We start from the raw sequence: 14362 nt of genomic DNA, 5'->3' as shown, positions 1-14362 counted from the left end.
TGTGTTTTCCGTTTTCCTTTCTCTTTCAATTCATACCAGTTGACTTGAATAATTGGGTTGAGCAGCAACTTTTCCAGAAGGACCATTATAAGAAATAATAATAGTTGTAACAATAATAATAGTGATGATGATAGCCCCACACTTTAGGAAATATAAAGTCTAGAACTCAGTTCTGTCAGTCAATTCGTAACTGTCCGTAGAACTGTTGATAATCAAATATTATCAAGAAAATATAAAATAATGCTCTTGTAGTAAATTCAACCATTGTCTGAGTGCCATTAGGCGATGCAGATGAAAAGGTGAATTAAATTATCATGCTCTAGAAAAGTCATTGGTTCTAGATTTATATACTTTTTACTATTTAATTCTCACAGCAAGTATTTCTTTAGCTTCTTTTGTGTTCTCAGGGACTTCATTTTCATTTCAGAAACAGTGTTAAGAAGAGCACAAGAATATGGGCACCTGGGTGCCCAGTTGGTTGAGCATCCAACTCTTGGTTTCTGTTCAGTTGCGGTCTTGGGGTTGTGGTGTCAAGGTCTCAGGGTCTCAGGGTCTCAGGGTCTCACCCCACACTGGGCTCCCTGCTCAGTGTGGAGTCTGCTTGTACCTCTCCCTCCCCTTCTGTCCCTCCCCCTGTTCATGCTTGAGCTCACACACTCTCTCACTAAAATAAATAAATAAATAAATAAATAAATAAATAAATAAATAAATAAAATCTAAAGAAGAACACAAGAATATATTAAGTTAAAATATTCTATGATAATAAAGACAGAATTGTTTTAAACTTTGTTTCAATGGGCAGTGGGAAGTAATGATAATTTTTTAAATCATGCATACTTAAACGATACACATTACTTATGATAAGTGCCATTATGATAAAGGTTATAAATCATTCATATGTACTTCTTTACATGTATTTTGTAAATGTATTTTGTGACCATCTGATAGGCAAGCATTTACTAAACTGTCTTTTTCTAATCTTTAATCCTAAATGGAGAATGGAAAAAATTGTTTCCACCCAGCACCTCTGGTTTGCGGTCATGAGTGTGGGCTTTGGAGCCAGACATCCTAGATCCCTTACTAGATGACTGACTTTGTCATACTTAGCCTCTTTGTGTCTCATTTCTTTATTTGTAATATGGAAATAATAATAGCATTTATATCATAAGGTTGCCATAAGAATAAATGTATTAATGTTAAATGCCTAGCGTAGGTCTGGTATAGAGTAAGCACAATATAAGCATAATTTATTAATATTCCATTTACAGAAAAGGAAAATGCATTAAAAACAAGTCTATTGAATCAATACTAGCCTTTTCCTAGACAAACCTAAATAAGCATTTAGGGTCAAAGGCAATTTTGAATTAAAAAATATGCCCAGATGTGCATAAAAATCTGACAGGATATATGCAAAACATACAAAGTAGTTGTCAATGATATATGGGTATATGGTACTTTTACTTTTCCTCCTTAGGTCCATCTATTTTAAATTTCTGGGTTTTTTCCCTCCTATAAAATGTGTTATTATCCTTGTTAAAATGTTCTGCGTTACTGCCATTCACAGAACCATACCATTTCAGGATTTAAAGGCACAGAAGCCATCCAATCCAACTAACATATTTTGCAGGTGTGGACTCTGGTACTTAACATATTATGTAAATTATTTAAAACAGCGTGATGCATTTTGGCAGAGCTGGGATAAGATTGTTAATCTCCTAGATTCAACTTTACCTTGTAGGCCCACATTGCAATTACAACTTATTAAGAAGAAGAACAACAGCAAAAATCAATTAGAAGTATATCTTAAGAAAAACCCCTGGGTGATTAAAAATCATCTAAGTGATTCTAACCACAAATTGTCATATGAAGGCAAGGATTTGTGTTAACGTGGTCAGTTAAAGAATTTTCTCCTTTTTTATATTTGTTTACAGTTAACGTAAGAACCTAGGTACTAGAAAGTGTGTCTCCAACGGTGAATATCCAATATATCCACCTGTGGCTTGATACAGTGACTATGTCTTGGTAAGTCTTTGACTTGTCCTATAATTTGGACTAAGGAAAATGTTGCTGTAGTCCTGACCCCTGTCTAGTGAATTCTCGAACATGCTACACTTTGATGGACGAAACAAACCTGCTGTGGCTCCTATGTTGGACAACACCCATATGCCAATGACAGGTGGCACTCAGGCAGATCCTTTTGCTCTGCAAACTGGCACCTGGTCTTGGCTCTGCCTCAACACAACAAAAGAAGAGCTGCCAGTTAATGGACATCTTTGACTTTGAGGCATTTCATATTCCAAGTGTGTCCCAGATTGTTAGTTGACCACTGGCCAGAGCCCAAATTGGATGCCAGTTCCTGCATTGTTCCTGAGCTGAGATTCTCAACAGATGGGCCAATGTGGTCACAGGATGGGGCAACTTGCACTCCTCAATCTAAGTGGCAATTAGTTTTGTGCTAACAGCAACTATTAGCACCTATTTGATGAAAACACAGAGAAAGTACCATTTTGGCATCCCTCTGAAAGTTGTTAATTGATCCTGTTTGTAAACAAAATCTATATCTTCAACTTCCAACAAAGTAACTTTAACCTGGTCCAAATTTAGATTTTCAAAACACTAAGACACTTTATGTGTGGCTTATGAAATTGGTCTAAAAATTACCCTTTACATTAATGCTGTATGGTATTCCTATAAAGTTATTCATAATACAGTGTTTTTAACTGATCATCTAAAATTTTATCTCAGTATAAAATCTGTAAGTGGCTCAAGTCTATAAACAATTAATAATCACATAATTACAAAGCCCATTAGTTTAAAATACATATTTTATGCTGGACAGATTCTAAATCAAGTCCTGGCCCTAACATGTATTAATATGTGTGACTTTGGAAGCAAGTTATTTAAGCTTCTATTTCCATATCCCTCATGGGGAGTCATATTATTCTAGAACACTACTGAAAATAATATAATCAACATGTGAAAGCATGTGACAGATAGTATGTTCTTCAAAAATACTTGCTTTTATTTTTTTCATAATCTTCTTACAAAAGTGATGGTTTTCTTATTATGAGCAGACAAATGATAAGTATAATGTGTGAAATTTGAAAGTCCCAACCCAGATATCTTATCAAACTGGGGCTACGATAAAATATCTGGATCATGCACAATCTTCCAAAGGTAGAAAAATTGGTGATAATCTTCAGGCTTTGCAAACTGGCTGGCAAAATTTATAAACAAATCTATATGATTGAAAAGCAAAAGGGATACTTATTAAATCAATAGGATTTTATGTGTTTCTATAGAAATTGGCCAAAGAAAGAGTATCCACAGAAATTGTAAACTCTATATTTTTTACCTTTACTATATTTCCCTTACAGTTTTCTATATAACTAATAAATGCCATCAATCAGCTGGATTTATAAAACTGGAGCACTTGTTATGTGTATTTACAGTGCTTTGAATTAGTTATATCATTTTAATAACCCTTTGAGTTAGAGTGGATGGCATAGTTATTCACCCTGTACGAATGAATCAAAGTGTAGGTTAGTCATTAGGCCCACAGCACTGCTGGTCCATTTCTTCGGGATGTAAAATACAGTTTAAATAGCTTCTTCAAGGTCATACTCCTAGTTAGTGGTAGAGAAATCTGTCAAACACCATTTCCAGGACATGGGAGTATAACTAAACAGATAAATGATTGAACAGTGTGAGAACAAGCCTAAAGTCTAATATCTCTGGCAATGGCCTAAATATTCTTCATGCTATTTGTAGCTATATTAAAAGACCTCTCAGTAATTGTGCATGTAGTTCTAACTTTTTTTTCCAGACAGAAATGGCTAAGGCATCTGGATAGCTGAAAAATCATAAGAGTATTCATTGATACTTTTCTTTATATTTCTAAACCTTAGGGACCAATCCACTTTTCGGATGTCACATATCATATTTTATATACATTGCTTTTCTCCTGCTTTCAGTTCTTTTCCTTCTTTAAAAAAAAAAAAATTAATTGACCGATCTTGACCAGCCTACCTAATCAGCGTGGTTATTTATCAGGAGCCCAAATTACCACATGTCCTTGAAGCACACACTGTATGGCAAGAAGGCCTATCTCCTCAGCAGGGTGGCCAAGCACCTGTTCAGCATCTCTGCATCCCAGAAGCACGTGCTCTAAACAATGGAGCTTCAAAACAATTAATATAAGAACATTTTCCAGGGCTAAGTGAAAAGAGCCACTTAGTGTAAAAATGCTACAAAAAAAAAAGAGAATTATAAGTGGTTCTATTCAGTTTCTTTTCTTAAGGATTCATGTACTTATGTGAATCCCACATTTCACAGAATGAAGAACTCTAAAAAATCTCTCTTAAAATAGACTTGCACTTTAGAAAAAGGAATTTGTCAGTGGCTTCAAGAAAATTGATAGAATTTTGCACCATATATCTTGCAACTCTTATTCTCTGGTCCTTTTTCTATTTTTATGAAATATTCATGAATTATATCCACTATGTGCAAGCCATCAACCGCATTTAGAATTTGTAGGCATACATAAGAATGTAAATGGCATATTTTATTTCCTTTTTGCTCTGACAAGCTATTATGAACATTCCTTTCTGTACTCTAGATCTTTATTAAGAAAGTTAGTGTCATTTTAGAGTTGGTTTAGAAAATAAATAAAAATAAAATTAAAAAAATCACAGAGCTAACTATATGGTGATATAACAAAATTATATGAATGATGAAGGATGTTAAATCTCCTGTTTGCAGTTCTTTAAAAGACTGCCAATAATTAACTGAAACAATCTGTACTGACAGGCCCACATAAGAAATTACAATTAGATTAATCGCACTACTCCTTAACTAATTTCTGAGATGGGATATTTTTATGCTCCTCACTCTTATTCAGTTGAACAGAATATTGTACTGTTGGTGTATTTTAATTTAATTTTTATTTGTTTCATTGTAAATTTATTATATTCTGTTTCTTTCACATTAATACATGGTATTTTCCATAGAGCTTCAGGACACATATGTATATTACATATATATATATACATGTATTTTTATTTTGATATAAAAAATATGCATTATCCATATGGTATGATGGAACATAGCATAATATGAAACATCATCTTAGTATTATAAATACTGGCAACTTTTATCATATGAAACACTTTGTGGAAAGATGTGCTGAAGGCACTAGCCATCAAAAGAGTATTAATTAGCAAGAAGTTCTAGGTTTGCCTGAGAAAAAAGATGTGGTACCCAAGGAAGAAATGAAGATTACTTTAGTCCTTACTTTCTTTAATGTATTGTGTATGAAAATACTTTTCCACATCACCCAATCTGGTTAACATAAAAAATAAACAACCAATAACAGTATAATTATCTTGCTTTAAATGACTTTTTTAAACAGACTATCAGTGAGCATTATAAATATAGTAGGCACTTAATAAATGTAGATGATTCCGAAAGGGTATCTTCTACAATTTAAATTATGCTTAAAAAAAAAAAAAAAACAGGGTGCCTGGGTGGCTCAGTTGGTTGAGCGACTGCCTTCGGCTCAGGTCATGATCCTGGAGTCCCGGGATCGAGTCCCGCATCAGGCTCCCTGCTCAGCAGGGAGTCTGCTTCTCCCTCTGACCCTCCCCCCTCTCATGTGCTCTCTCTCATTCTCTCTCTCAAATAAATAAATAAAATCTTAAAAAAAAAACCAAAAACAAAAAACAAAAACCTGTGTTTTAAAAAAAATAATCATTATAAACAATAAAATCTTTCCCCTCTTTCCCCTTATCTCAGTTTATTCCCTCTACCCACTTTATTTTCATATTGGTATGTAAAATTCTTGCCCCTAATAGATGAGTTGATGTTCATTTATTTGAGCATACATATATTGAGACCCTCTGGAAAAAAGATATTGATACTTGACACAGTCACAAATAAAAAGAGTGACTTATTTTTTTCTTCCCAAAACTTTCAATTCTGAAAGAGTAGCATTTTCAGAAGTTTCAGCAAACAATTAACATTTTGACAGGAGTATGTAATAAGGTGAAGGCTCCTTCTTGTTTTGTCTCTTTGTTATATGGAAAATAGCCATCTTCTCCCTGGTTGGGCATTAGGGTTATTGCTAGCCTTAGGAATTGCTACTTTTCCTACCTCACCAAAACACTCATCTAATCAAAAAATGTCTTTAATACAACTCACCAAGGGTACATTTTAATTTTATTAAAGATAGTTACTGGGAAAGGTCAGGAGTTTAAAGGCTAAATCAAAGAAAGAGGTATATGAGTACTACTAAAAAAAAATAATTTCACAGTAAAGATAAAAAACATATGCCCTTAATTCATCTCTGGTTTCTGAAAGTTTGGCACAGATATCTTCTTCTGTGTCGAAGGTTTAAATAGCTATCACAGCATTTCATAAATTTAAACTTGAATTGAAAAGCTTTTCTTGTCTCCGAAAGAAAAATAGTCACATATTACTTACATAGTAATTACAGGCTATGCAGCTGCCCTACAAAGCTTTACTATAAATGTGTTAAGCATGAACCACTACACAAACCTTATTCAAATTGCATTAAATGTTAAGCCAAAGAAATGTCATCCTCCACACCACTTCACACAATTGCTTCACAAGAACAATAGCCATCTCCCTAGTCTGAGACTTAAATAACGTAATAGAATCAATGTTGTTGATTTAGGCTATGTTTGGTTAAAAGTCATTACTGTTATTCCTCACCAAGTAAAGAGGTCTATTTCTCCCTCATTATGCATAAGTGAAGCTTATGCTAATGCATACAAATCTAAGAATGAATAAGCTTCTTTGAAATACCATTTAAAGATTGAGAATTCAAGAAAAAGTACATGGCTTCTATCATGATAAAAATATTGACCTCAATTTCTATACTGCACTGATCCTTACTTTAAGCCTTTCTAACATACAGCTTAAAGCTTACACAGCATTTCCATTTGCTTAATACTTTAAAAATGTTTAGCTGGTCACACAAAGCACTGTAGTAGTATCATGCCAGTAATAGAAAAATAAAGAGGCCAGAAACCTATGACAATGTTTTAGGGAAAGTTAGTGGAGGTAAGATTTCTCAAAATTTCAACCTTGTCTTTAGAGGCCTTTCTATTATCCATTCTAAACATGTAATATTCATACTGTTCTTTGATTTTTATTATTTGAACTCTGAAGCCAATGAATTTGGTAAGATTGGAGAATATCGTGGCAACTAAAGGTGTAAGGCTTATGATCTAACACCTAGAGAAATCTGGGAAATCAAACTGGGCTTGATTAAGTTTTATTTTACCTTAATTCAAAGACATAGACCCATTAAAATGCAACACACTCGTACAACTTTCCATTTTTGAAACGTTTGTGAACTGGATCTTGTTTAATGATTAAAAATGGCAGGATCATAAGGGATGTTCTATGGATATCATGGAACCTCTGATATCATGTGACAAAAGGGCATTCTTTGTGGTTTTCTTCCCTAACACCCCACAAAATCCAGTCTAATCATGAGAAAACATGAAACAAATTCAAGTTTGGGGAACATCCTATAGGCTACCTGGCCAGTACCCCTTAAGACTGTCAAGATCATAAAAACAATGAAATTTTGAGGAAAAACAATGAAAGATGGAGGAAACATAAAGAAAACTGGGGAAACATGAAAAGTAAATGCAATATTCTATAATATCCCAACTAAATACACTAGATTGGATCCTGGAGCAGAAGGAAGACATTAATGGAAAACCAGGTGAAATCAAAGGAATGTATAAACTTTAATCATTATGTATTAGCATTTGTTCATTAGGAATGGCAAATGTTTCATCATAATGTAAGATGTTAACAACAGGGAAAACTGAGTATCAGGTATATGGGAATTCTCTGTACTATCTTTGTAACTTTTCTGTAAAGCCAAAAATAGTCCAAAATAAAAGTCTGATTATTTGTTTTTAAAAAATGGACAAGGCTGGGGCGCCTGGGTGGTTCAGTCAGCTAAGCATCTGCCTTCGGGTCAGGTTATAATCCTGGGATCCTGGGATGGAGCCAGCGTCTGGCTCCCTGCTCAGCAGGGAGTCTGCTTCTCCTTCTCTCTCTGCCCCTCCCCCTGCTCCTGCTTTCTCTCTCTGTGTCTCTCAAATAATTAAATAAAATCTTTAAAAAAATGAACAAGGCTATTTACTCCCAGTAACTGAAAATTAACCTTCATCTATACTAGGCCAAATTTTACTATATAATTCATCTCTCAATCTTACATCAACATTTTAAAATTACACATAAAGTGCTCTCAAACTTGAGGAAAATTATTAACTATACATAGAGGATAGACACTAATAACTCAGCTCCATAAACTCTTCTTGCTTTTTAACCTGCTTCTCCACTGAGAAGGCTTGAGGAACCTAACATTCACAAACTCCTGTAACAACACTCCTTTAAAACTAGATGTCTAACAGCAAAGTGACAAAGGAAACAGGCTATTATGATGATGAAAAACTAACCAAATTAAAAGTTTCACTTGTTTTATTCCTATAGATTGCAAAGAACCTCTCTCTCACTGACTATTTAAAACGTTTGGTCCATTTCAGGCCAGTGCTGTTGATGATACAACTTTAGAAAATATAGTATCAGGGGCTTAGGGATAAATAAATCAAGATTTTAAAATGAATGCATACATTCAGAAAAGTATCCATAGCAGTTGCTAGTGAGAGCAGATAAAAGGCAACTGATATCTGTGAAAGCATGTATAATTTCAGTTGAATGAAACCTAATTTCTTTCTTTCTTTTTTTAAAGAAAAATTACAAAAAAGGCAAAATGTGAAATCTTACGCAGATGATGATTGTAGTAGGTGTGATGGTATAGTTTCAGAAGGTAAGACTAGGAGGAAGACAAAACAAATCTTAGATCCCAGGGTCCTGGGATCAAGAGCCCCGTGTTGGGCTCCCTACTCAGTGGGGAGCCTGCTTCTGTCCCTCGCCCCTGCTCATGTTCTCTCTCTCTCTCTGTGTATGTCTTAAATAAATAAAATATTTTTAAAAAAGCTAGACTTGCTCATTATATAGAAAAAAAAAACACTTGAATGATTCATTTGGTCATAAAGGGCAAGGTCTTGGAAAGATTTAGACAACAAAAAAAATATTCTTATAAAAGAATGACAAGCATTTTTGGACTTCCCCTAGAGAGTTGACTGACTGGGTTTGGGAGTTTGGTGATAGGAAGACTAGAAAAGTGATGGAGGAAAAGATCTCCATGAAGAGATCGAGATTGAGAAAGTGACAGACGGTCCCTAAGTGACAAATTCCCTGTCTGGATAGTGATGTCAAGTATTTGCTGCTTTTTCAGCCTTGTGTTGCACGAAACTTCTGCTTTACTCCAGACCTTAGAGTCAGCTACATGCAGCAGCCTTTGCTTAGTGATGCTCTGGACAACCAAGCAAGGCAGACAGTATCCAGTGTGCAGGGAAGTATCACACAACAGAGCAGTAGGTGGAGGCAATTGGGCTAGGTAGTCAAGAGTTCACCACGAGCAGAATGGCAGACCTGGAAGGGGCCACCTCAGGCATCTTTGATAGTTGGGGATAGTAGATGGAGCGGAGGATCGGCATTTATGTGAAAATTCCATGAAAGAGTGACCTTAAAAGCCTGGAGGACTTCAGTATATTTAACAGCAGCTACGTGGCTTGCATATGTAAAAATCATATGTTTGGAAATAATACACTGAGATGTAAGAGTGTTTGGTGGGTACAATCGGGGTGTCTTTTTTTCTAATTATTCAATGATTATCTAACAATTTTCCACCCATATGATGTTCTTACCTTCCTCTTGGCAAGTCTGCATCATCCTTTTTCCACCGCACAGTTGGTTGAGGATCTCCCTGGACCTGACAACGAAATTCTACAGCTTCTTCCTCCAGCACCACCTGGTTAATTGGCCTCCTGAGAAATGTGGGTCGTTCTTAGGAAGAAAAAAAAAAAGCAACAATGGTAAAATGAAATGAATGTTGTGCATGTTTTAAGTATGTTATAGAAAAGAACGTAACTCCGTATCTCAACTATGTCTTGATAAGACCTTATGAATCCAATGTAATTGAATAAAATAAAATATTTTGGAATACAGAAGTTACCTATGGTTTGTATATAACACTATACAAGCTTTTGGAAAATACTAAATTGATTTTTCAATGAATTCCTGAGCTAAATCATGTAAATCCTGTCATAAAAAATCTGAAGACTGAATTCCACAGAAAGAAGGAAAGAGGTAAAAATGATTAATTTAATCTATCACAATGGCTGAGCGGGAGAATTAGAAGTTGAGACCGATGGAAAATACCAAAAAGGAAACTAATTCTAATTGTCCATCAAGAATGTTAGCGTTAATTGGAGTTAAAATAAAATCTAAAAAAAAGAAAAAAATAATGCGACAGAAACAAAAAAGTTGTGCTCTCACATATCAGTGTTACCTAAATTTTCCCACATAAGCTATCATTTCACGAGGACCCAATACTTCCATGAATGTTTTCACTTCATGTATGGACAGCTCCCTCTCTGATTTATTTTTTCTTAAATAAAAAAGCTGTCAATCTGATTTTTTTTCTTAAGTAAAAAACACTGTTATTTTTAATTATTGTAAACTATTTAGTGTCATATATAATTTTCTAGGGCCACTTCCAATTATCTTCTTAGTGTTCCAGAATTTTTTTTACTTAACTTTTATGTTTATTTCTCTAGTATTCTGTTTTCATTTTCCCACCCTTTATTTTTGTTGTTACTTTGCACCTATCCTCCTTACTCTCCATTTCAGCACCCCTCTACATAACGCTAGGAAACAATCAATCCCTGTCCATAAAAATCTTACCATCTCAGAGAAATATAAAACAAACAGTTGTTTTACAAATCTCTAAGCACTTTAACTTCTTGTCTAGTTTCTTCCCTTTTTTAATAATGGAAACATTACCATTTAAGTTTTTATTAGCACATGTCTTCAAATCATAGGTAGTCCAATAGTGCTACTTACTGAAGTAGAAAGAGAAGTCAGGGAAAAGAAAGATGAAATCCACTGGGAATTGACACAATTTATCTGGCCATATGGCCATATTTAGTCACTTAAGACTTTAGTTTCAAATCCAATTCAAAAATGTCAAACAAGTGGTACAAAACTGAAACATATTTAGCTAGAAACCTTTAAATAAATCACTTCAAATAGCATATATTAAGAGTATAGGATGGAAGTATATAATTTTATTGTCTAAATAGAGATCTATATTTATAAAATAAATGTGTGAGTTGCAAGAGACATTTTGTATTGTGGTAAAGTCAACAATCATTGGCATTCAGAAGGAAGACAACTCCATCCCTCCACAGTGAAGTTGACAGTACGGATCAAAATTTTCTCTAAAATAGCAACCTGCATATGCTTATGTATCTGCACTCTGAGACCTCAAAATCCCAAGCTGTAAAACAGGCAAATAGAACTTTTCATGGAGAGCTTTTTTAATGCAGAATTTAGAAATAATCCATAAAAACTTGGAGCGGAAAAAAAAAGTTTGCTCCTAAAGATTTTAGGTAGTCAGAATCAATTAGCAGCTAAGTGCCCCCTCTTCCAACGACAGCAGAATAAATCTGCATGTTGGATGGAATGATTTAGTATTATCCTTTTTTTTTAAGATTTTATTTATTTATTTGAGAGGGAGAGAGAGAGGAGAGCACGAGTGGGGGAGGAGCAGAGGAGAGGGACAAGCAGACTCCACACTGAGCATGGAGACTGAACTGGGGCTCGATCCCACAGATCATGACCTGAGACAAAATCAAGAGTCGATTCCTCAACCGACTGAACCACACAGGTGCCCCAATTTAGTATTATCCTTTTGAACTCTGGATACTATGTGCTCCAAACAACTATTTTAGCACTGGCTGGTTGATATTGAGCCATTGTTTCTGGCATCAAATAGGTAACAGGATCAGTACAATATCTCTGTATGAGTGCTTGGAATGCTAATAGCACAAATGAATCATTAGCACAGAAAGCAGGATTAACTTTTTCTTTCCAATCACTTGGGGACGTTCATCCAATTCATCTAAAAGCTGCGATAACGGGAAGTTAAAAGAGAGCTAAGCCACTGCTAATATGGCTTGAGATTGAGAAATCATCTGTCAATAGACTTTTGCTGCCCACTTGGATTTTAATGGGGGTGTTGTGCTACAACCTAGTGTATAGAGAGAAGTCATTCCCTCTATCGCTCATTCATTTCGCACATGTTAACACAGCTTTTCCTAAGTCAGGCTTTGAGCTTGGTAGCTGGCGAACAGCCAGCAGCTTGGTTTCATCAGAAAAGTGGTAGGAGATGAAGCTAGTCAGATAGGGAATGGCAAGACCATGAAGGGCCTTACAGGCCATGTCTAGGAATACGAGTTCTGCCCTGAGAGTGAAAGAGAGCTCCTGAAGGATTTTAAATAAAGAAGCAACATTTTTAATAACATGTGGAAAAGACTGTGTTGGCAGATCTGTGAAAGATGAGCTAGAAGAGAAACATGAAGCAGTGAATTAGGTCAAATGGTTTTTGTAAGAAATTATTTCAGCTTCGACTGATACAGTGGTTCTCTGGATATGGAAAAGGGAAATCAGGGGGGGGGACGTAACCATGAGAGACGATGGGCTCTGAGAAACAAACTGAAGGTTCTAGAGGGGAGGGGGGTGGGGGGATGGGTTAGCCTGGTGATGGGTATTAAAGAGGGCATGTACTGAATGGAGCACTGGGTCTTATACGCAAACAATGAATCATGGAACACTACATCAAAAACTAATGATGTAATGTATGGTGATTAACATAATAAAATTAAAAAGAAAAGAAAAGGGGACAGAATGAAGAGATATCAGAATTGAGTGATCAATCAGATGTGGAGGTTGAAGAAGAAAAGTTTAGAAAGATCCTTATTTCTATTTAGCAAACTGGAACAGATTGGCAGGTAAAGTATGGATATAGGGTGTGTGTGTATGTGTGTGTACACCCTTTCATCACAAAAAAATGGTAGATATGAGAAAAATGAGCACCTTATGCTTATGCCATAGTAGTCAGTTTTCTGTTACGTGAAGTTAAATGCATTCCTAATTAAGAAGATAAAGGAGGCTATTCACATAATAGAAGGGAAAAGAAAAAAAAAACATGATCATATCTGTAGATATAGAAAAGCTCTTGGATTTTAAAAAAAATGAATAAAAAAGGAACCGAAAACAACTTCTTAAACATGAAGATATGAGCCAAGATGTCCATTGACAGATGAATGGATAAAGAAGATGTGGTATATATATACAATGGAATATTATGCAGCCATCAAAAGGAATGAGATCTTGCCATTTGCAACGACGTGGATGGAACTGGGGGGTATTATGCTGAGCGAAATAAGTCAATCAGAGAAAGACATGTATCATATGACCTCACTGATATGAGGAATTCTTAATCGCAGGAAACAAACTGAGGGTTGCTGGAGTGGGGGGTGGGGTAGGAGGGATGGGGTGACTGGGTGATAGACACTGGGGAGGGTATGTGCTCTGGTAAGCGCTGTGAATTGTGCAAGACTGTTGAATCCCAGATCTGTACCTCTGAAACAAATAATGCAATATATGTTAAGAGAAAAAAAAAAAGAAGGTAGCAGAAGGGGAAGAATGAAGGGGGGGAAATCGGAGGGGGAGACAAACCATGAGAGGATGGACTCTGAAAAACGGACTGAGGGTTCTAGAGGGGACGGGGTGGGAGGTTGGGTTGGCCTGGTGATGGGTATTGAGGAGGGCACGTTCTGCATGGAGCACTGGGTGTTATGCACAAACAATGAATCATGGAACACTACATCTAAAACTAATGATGTAATGTATGGTGATTAACGTAACAATAAAAAATTAAAAAAAAATAAAGTATTTCCAAAATGAAAAAAAAAATAAATTAAATGCAAAACTTCTTTTTAAAAGTAATATGCTAAAATCATGCCTACTAAAATCAGGAATAAGATGGACATGCCAACATTAATGATCAATAAGAAAAAAAAGAAAGTGTGAGAGTATTGGAGAACAGAATAATAATTTTGATAATTAATAATTGCAACAAAAAAAGAAGAATTACATAGGATCATTGCAGCAATACTGGCAGTATTGGAAAATGGGTGCTTTTAAGAAAAATTGTGGCAGACTCATACACTGCAAAACTAGTAAGTCATGGGAATGATAAAGTTACCTCTGTCGGTCTATCATCTATCTAACATGGAAAATTTTCATGGCATGATGCTAACTACAAAGTAAATTGTATAACAGTATGTGAGACTAGTTCCATTAAAACACACATGAATATTTTTAGGCCAAGTTTTTGTATGCTTCC

At 35.3% G+C, this 14362-nt stretch overlaps 1 protein-coding gene across 2 annotated transcripts in view; it reads right to left on the bottom strand.

The window, feature by feature from the left end:
- ROBO2 (roundabout guidance receptor 2) overlaps positions 1-14362 on the bottom strand; it is a 1281409-nt gene that overhangs the window by 149231 nt on the left and 1117816 nt on the right. For both annotated transcript variants that reach the window (XM_044919554.1, XM_044919552.1), the window contains exon 5: positions 9816-9954. In XM_044919554.1, coding sequence (XP_044775489.1) covers positions 9816-9954 — 139 coding nt within the window. The remainder of the gene's footprint in view (positions 1-9815; positions 9955-14362) is intronic.

The sequence above is a fragment of the Neomonachus schauinslandi genome, chromosome 1 (genome assembly GCF_002201575.2).
Source record: "Neomonachus schauinslandi chromosome 1, ASM220157v2, whole genome shotgun sequence".
Classification (NCBI taxonomy): domain Eukaryota; kingdom Metazoa; phylum Chordata; class Mammalia; order Carnivora; family Phocidae; genus Neomonachus; species Neomonachus schauinslandi.
This window is presented reverse-complemented; position numbering and strand designations above follow the sequence as displayed.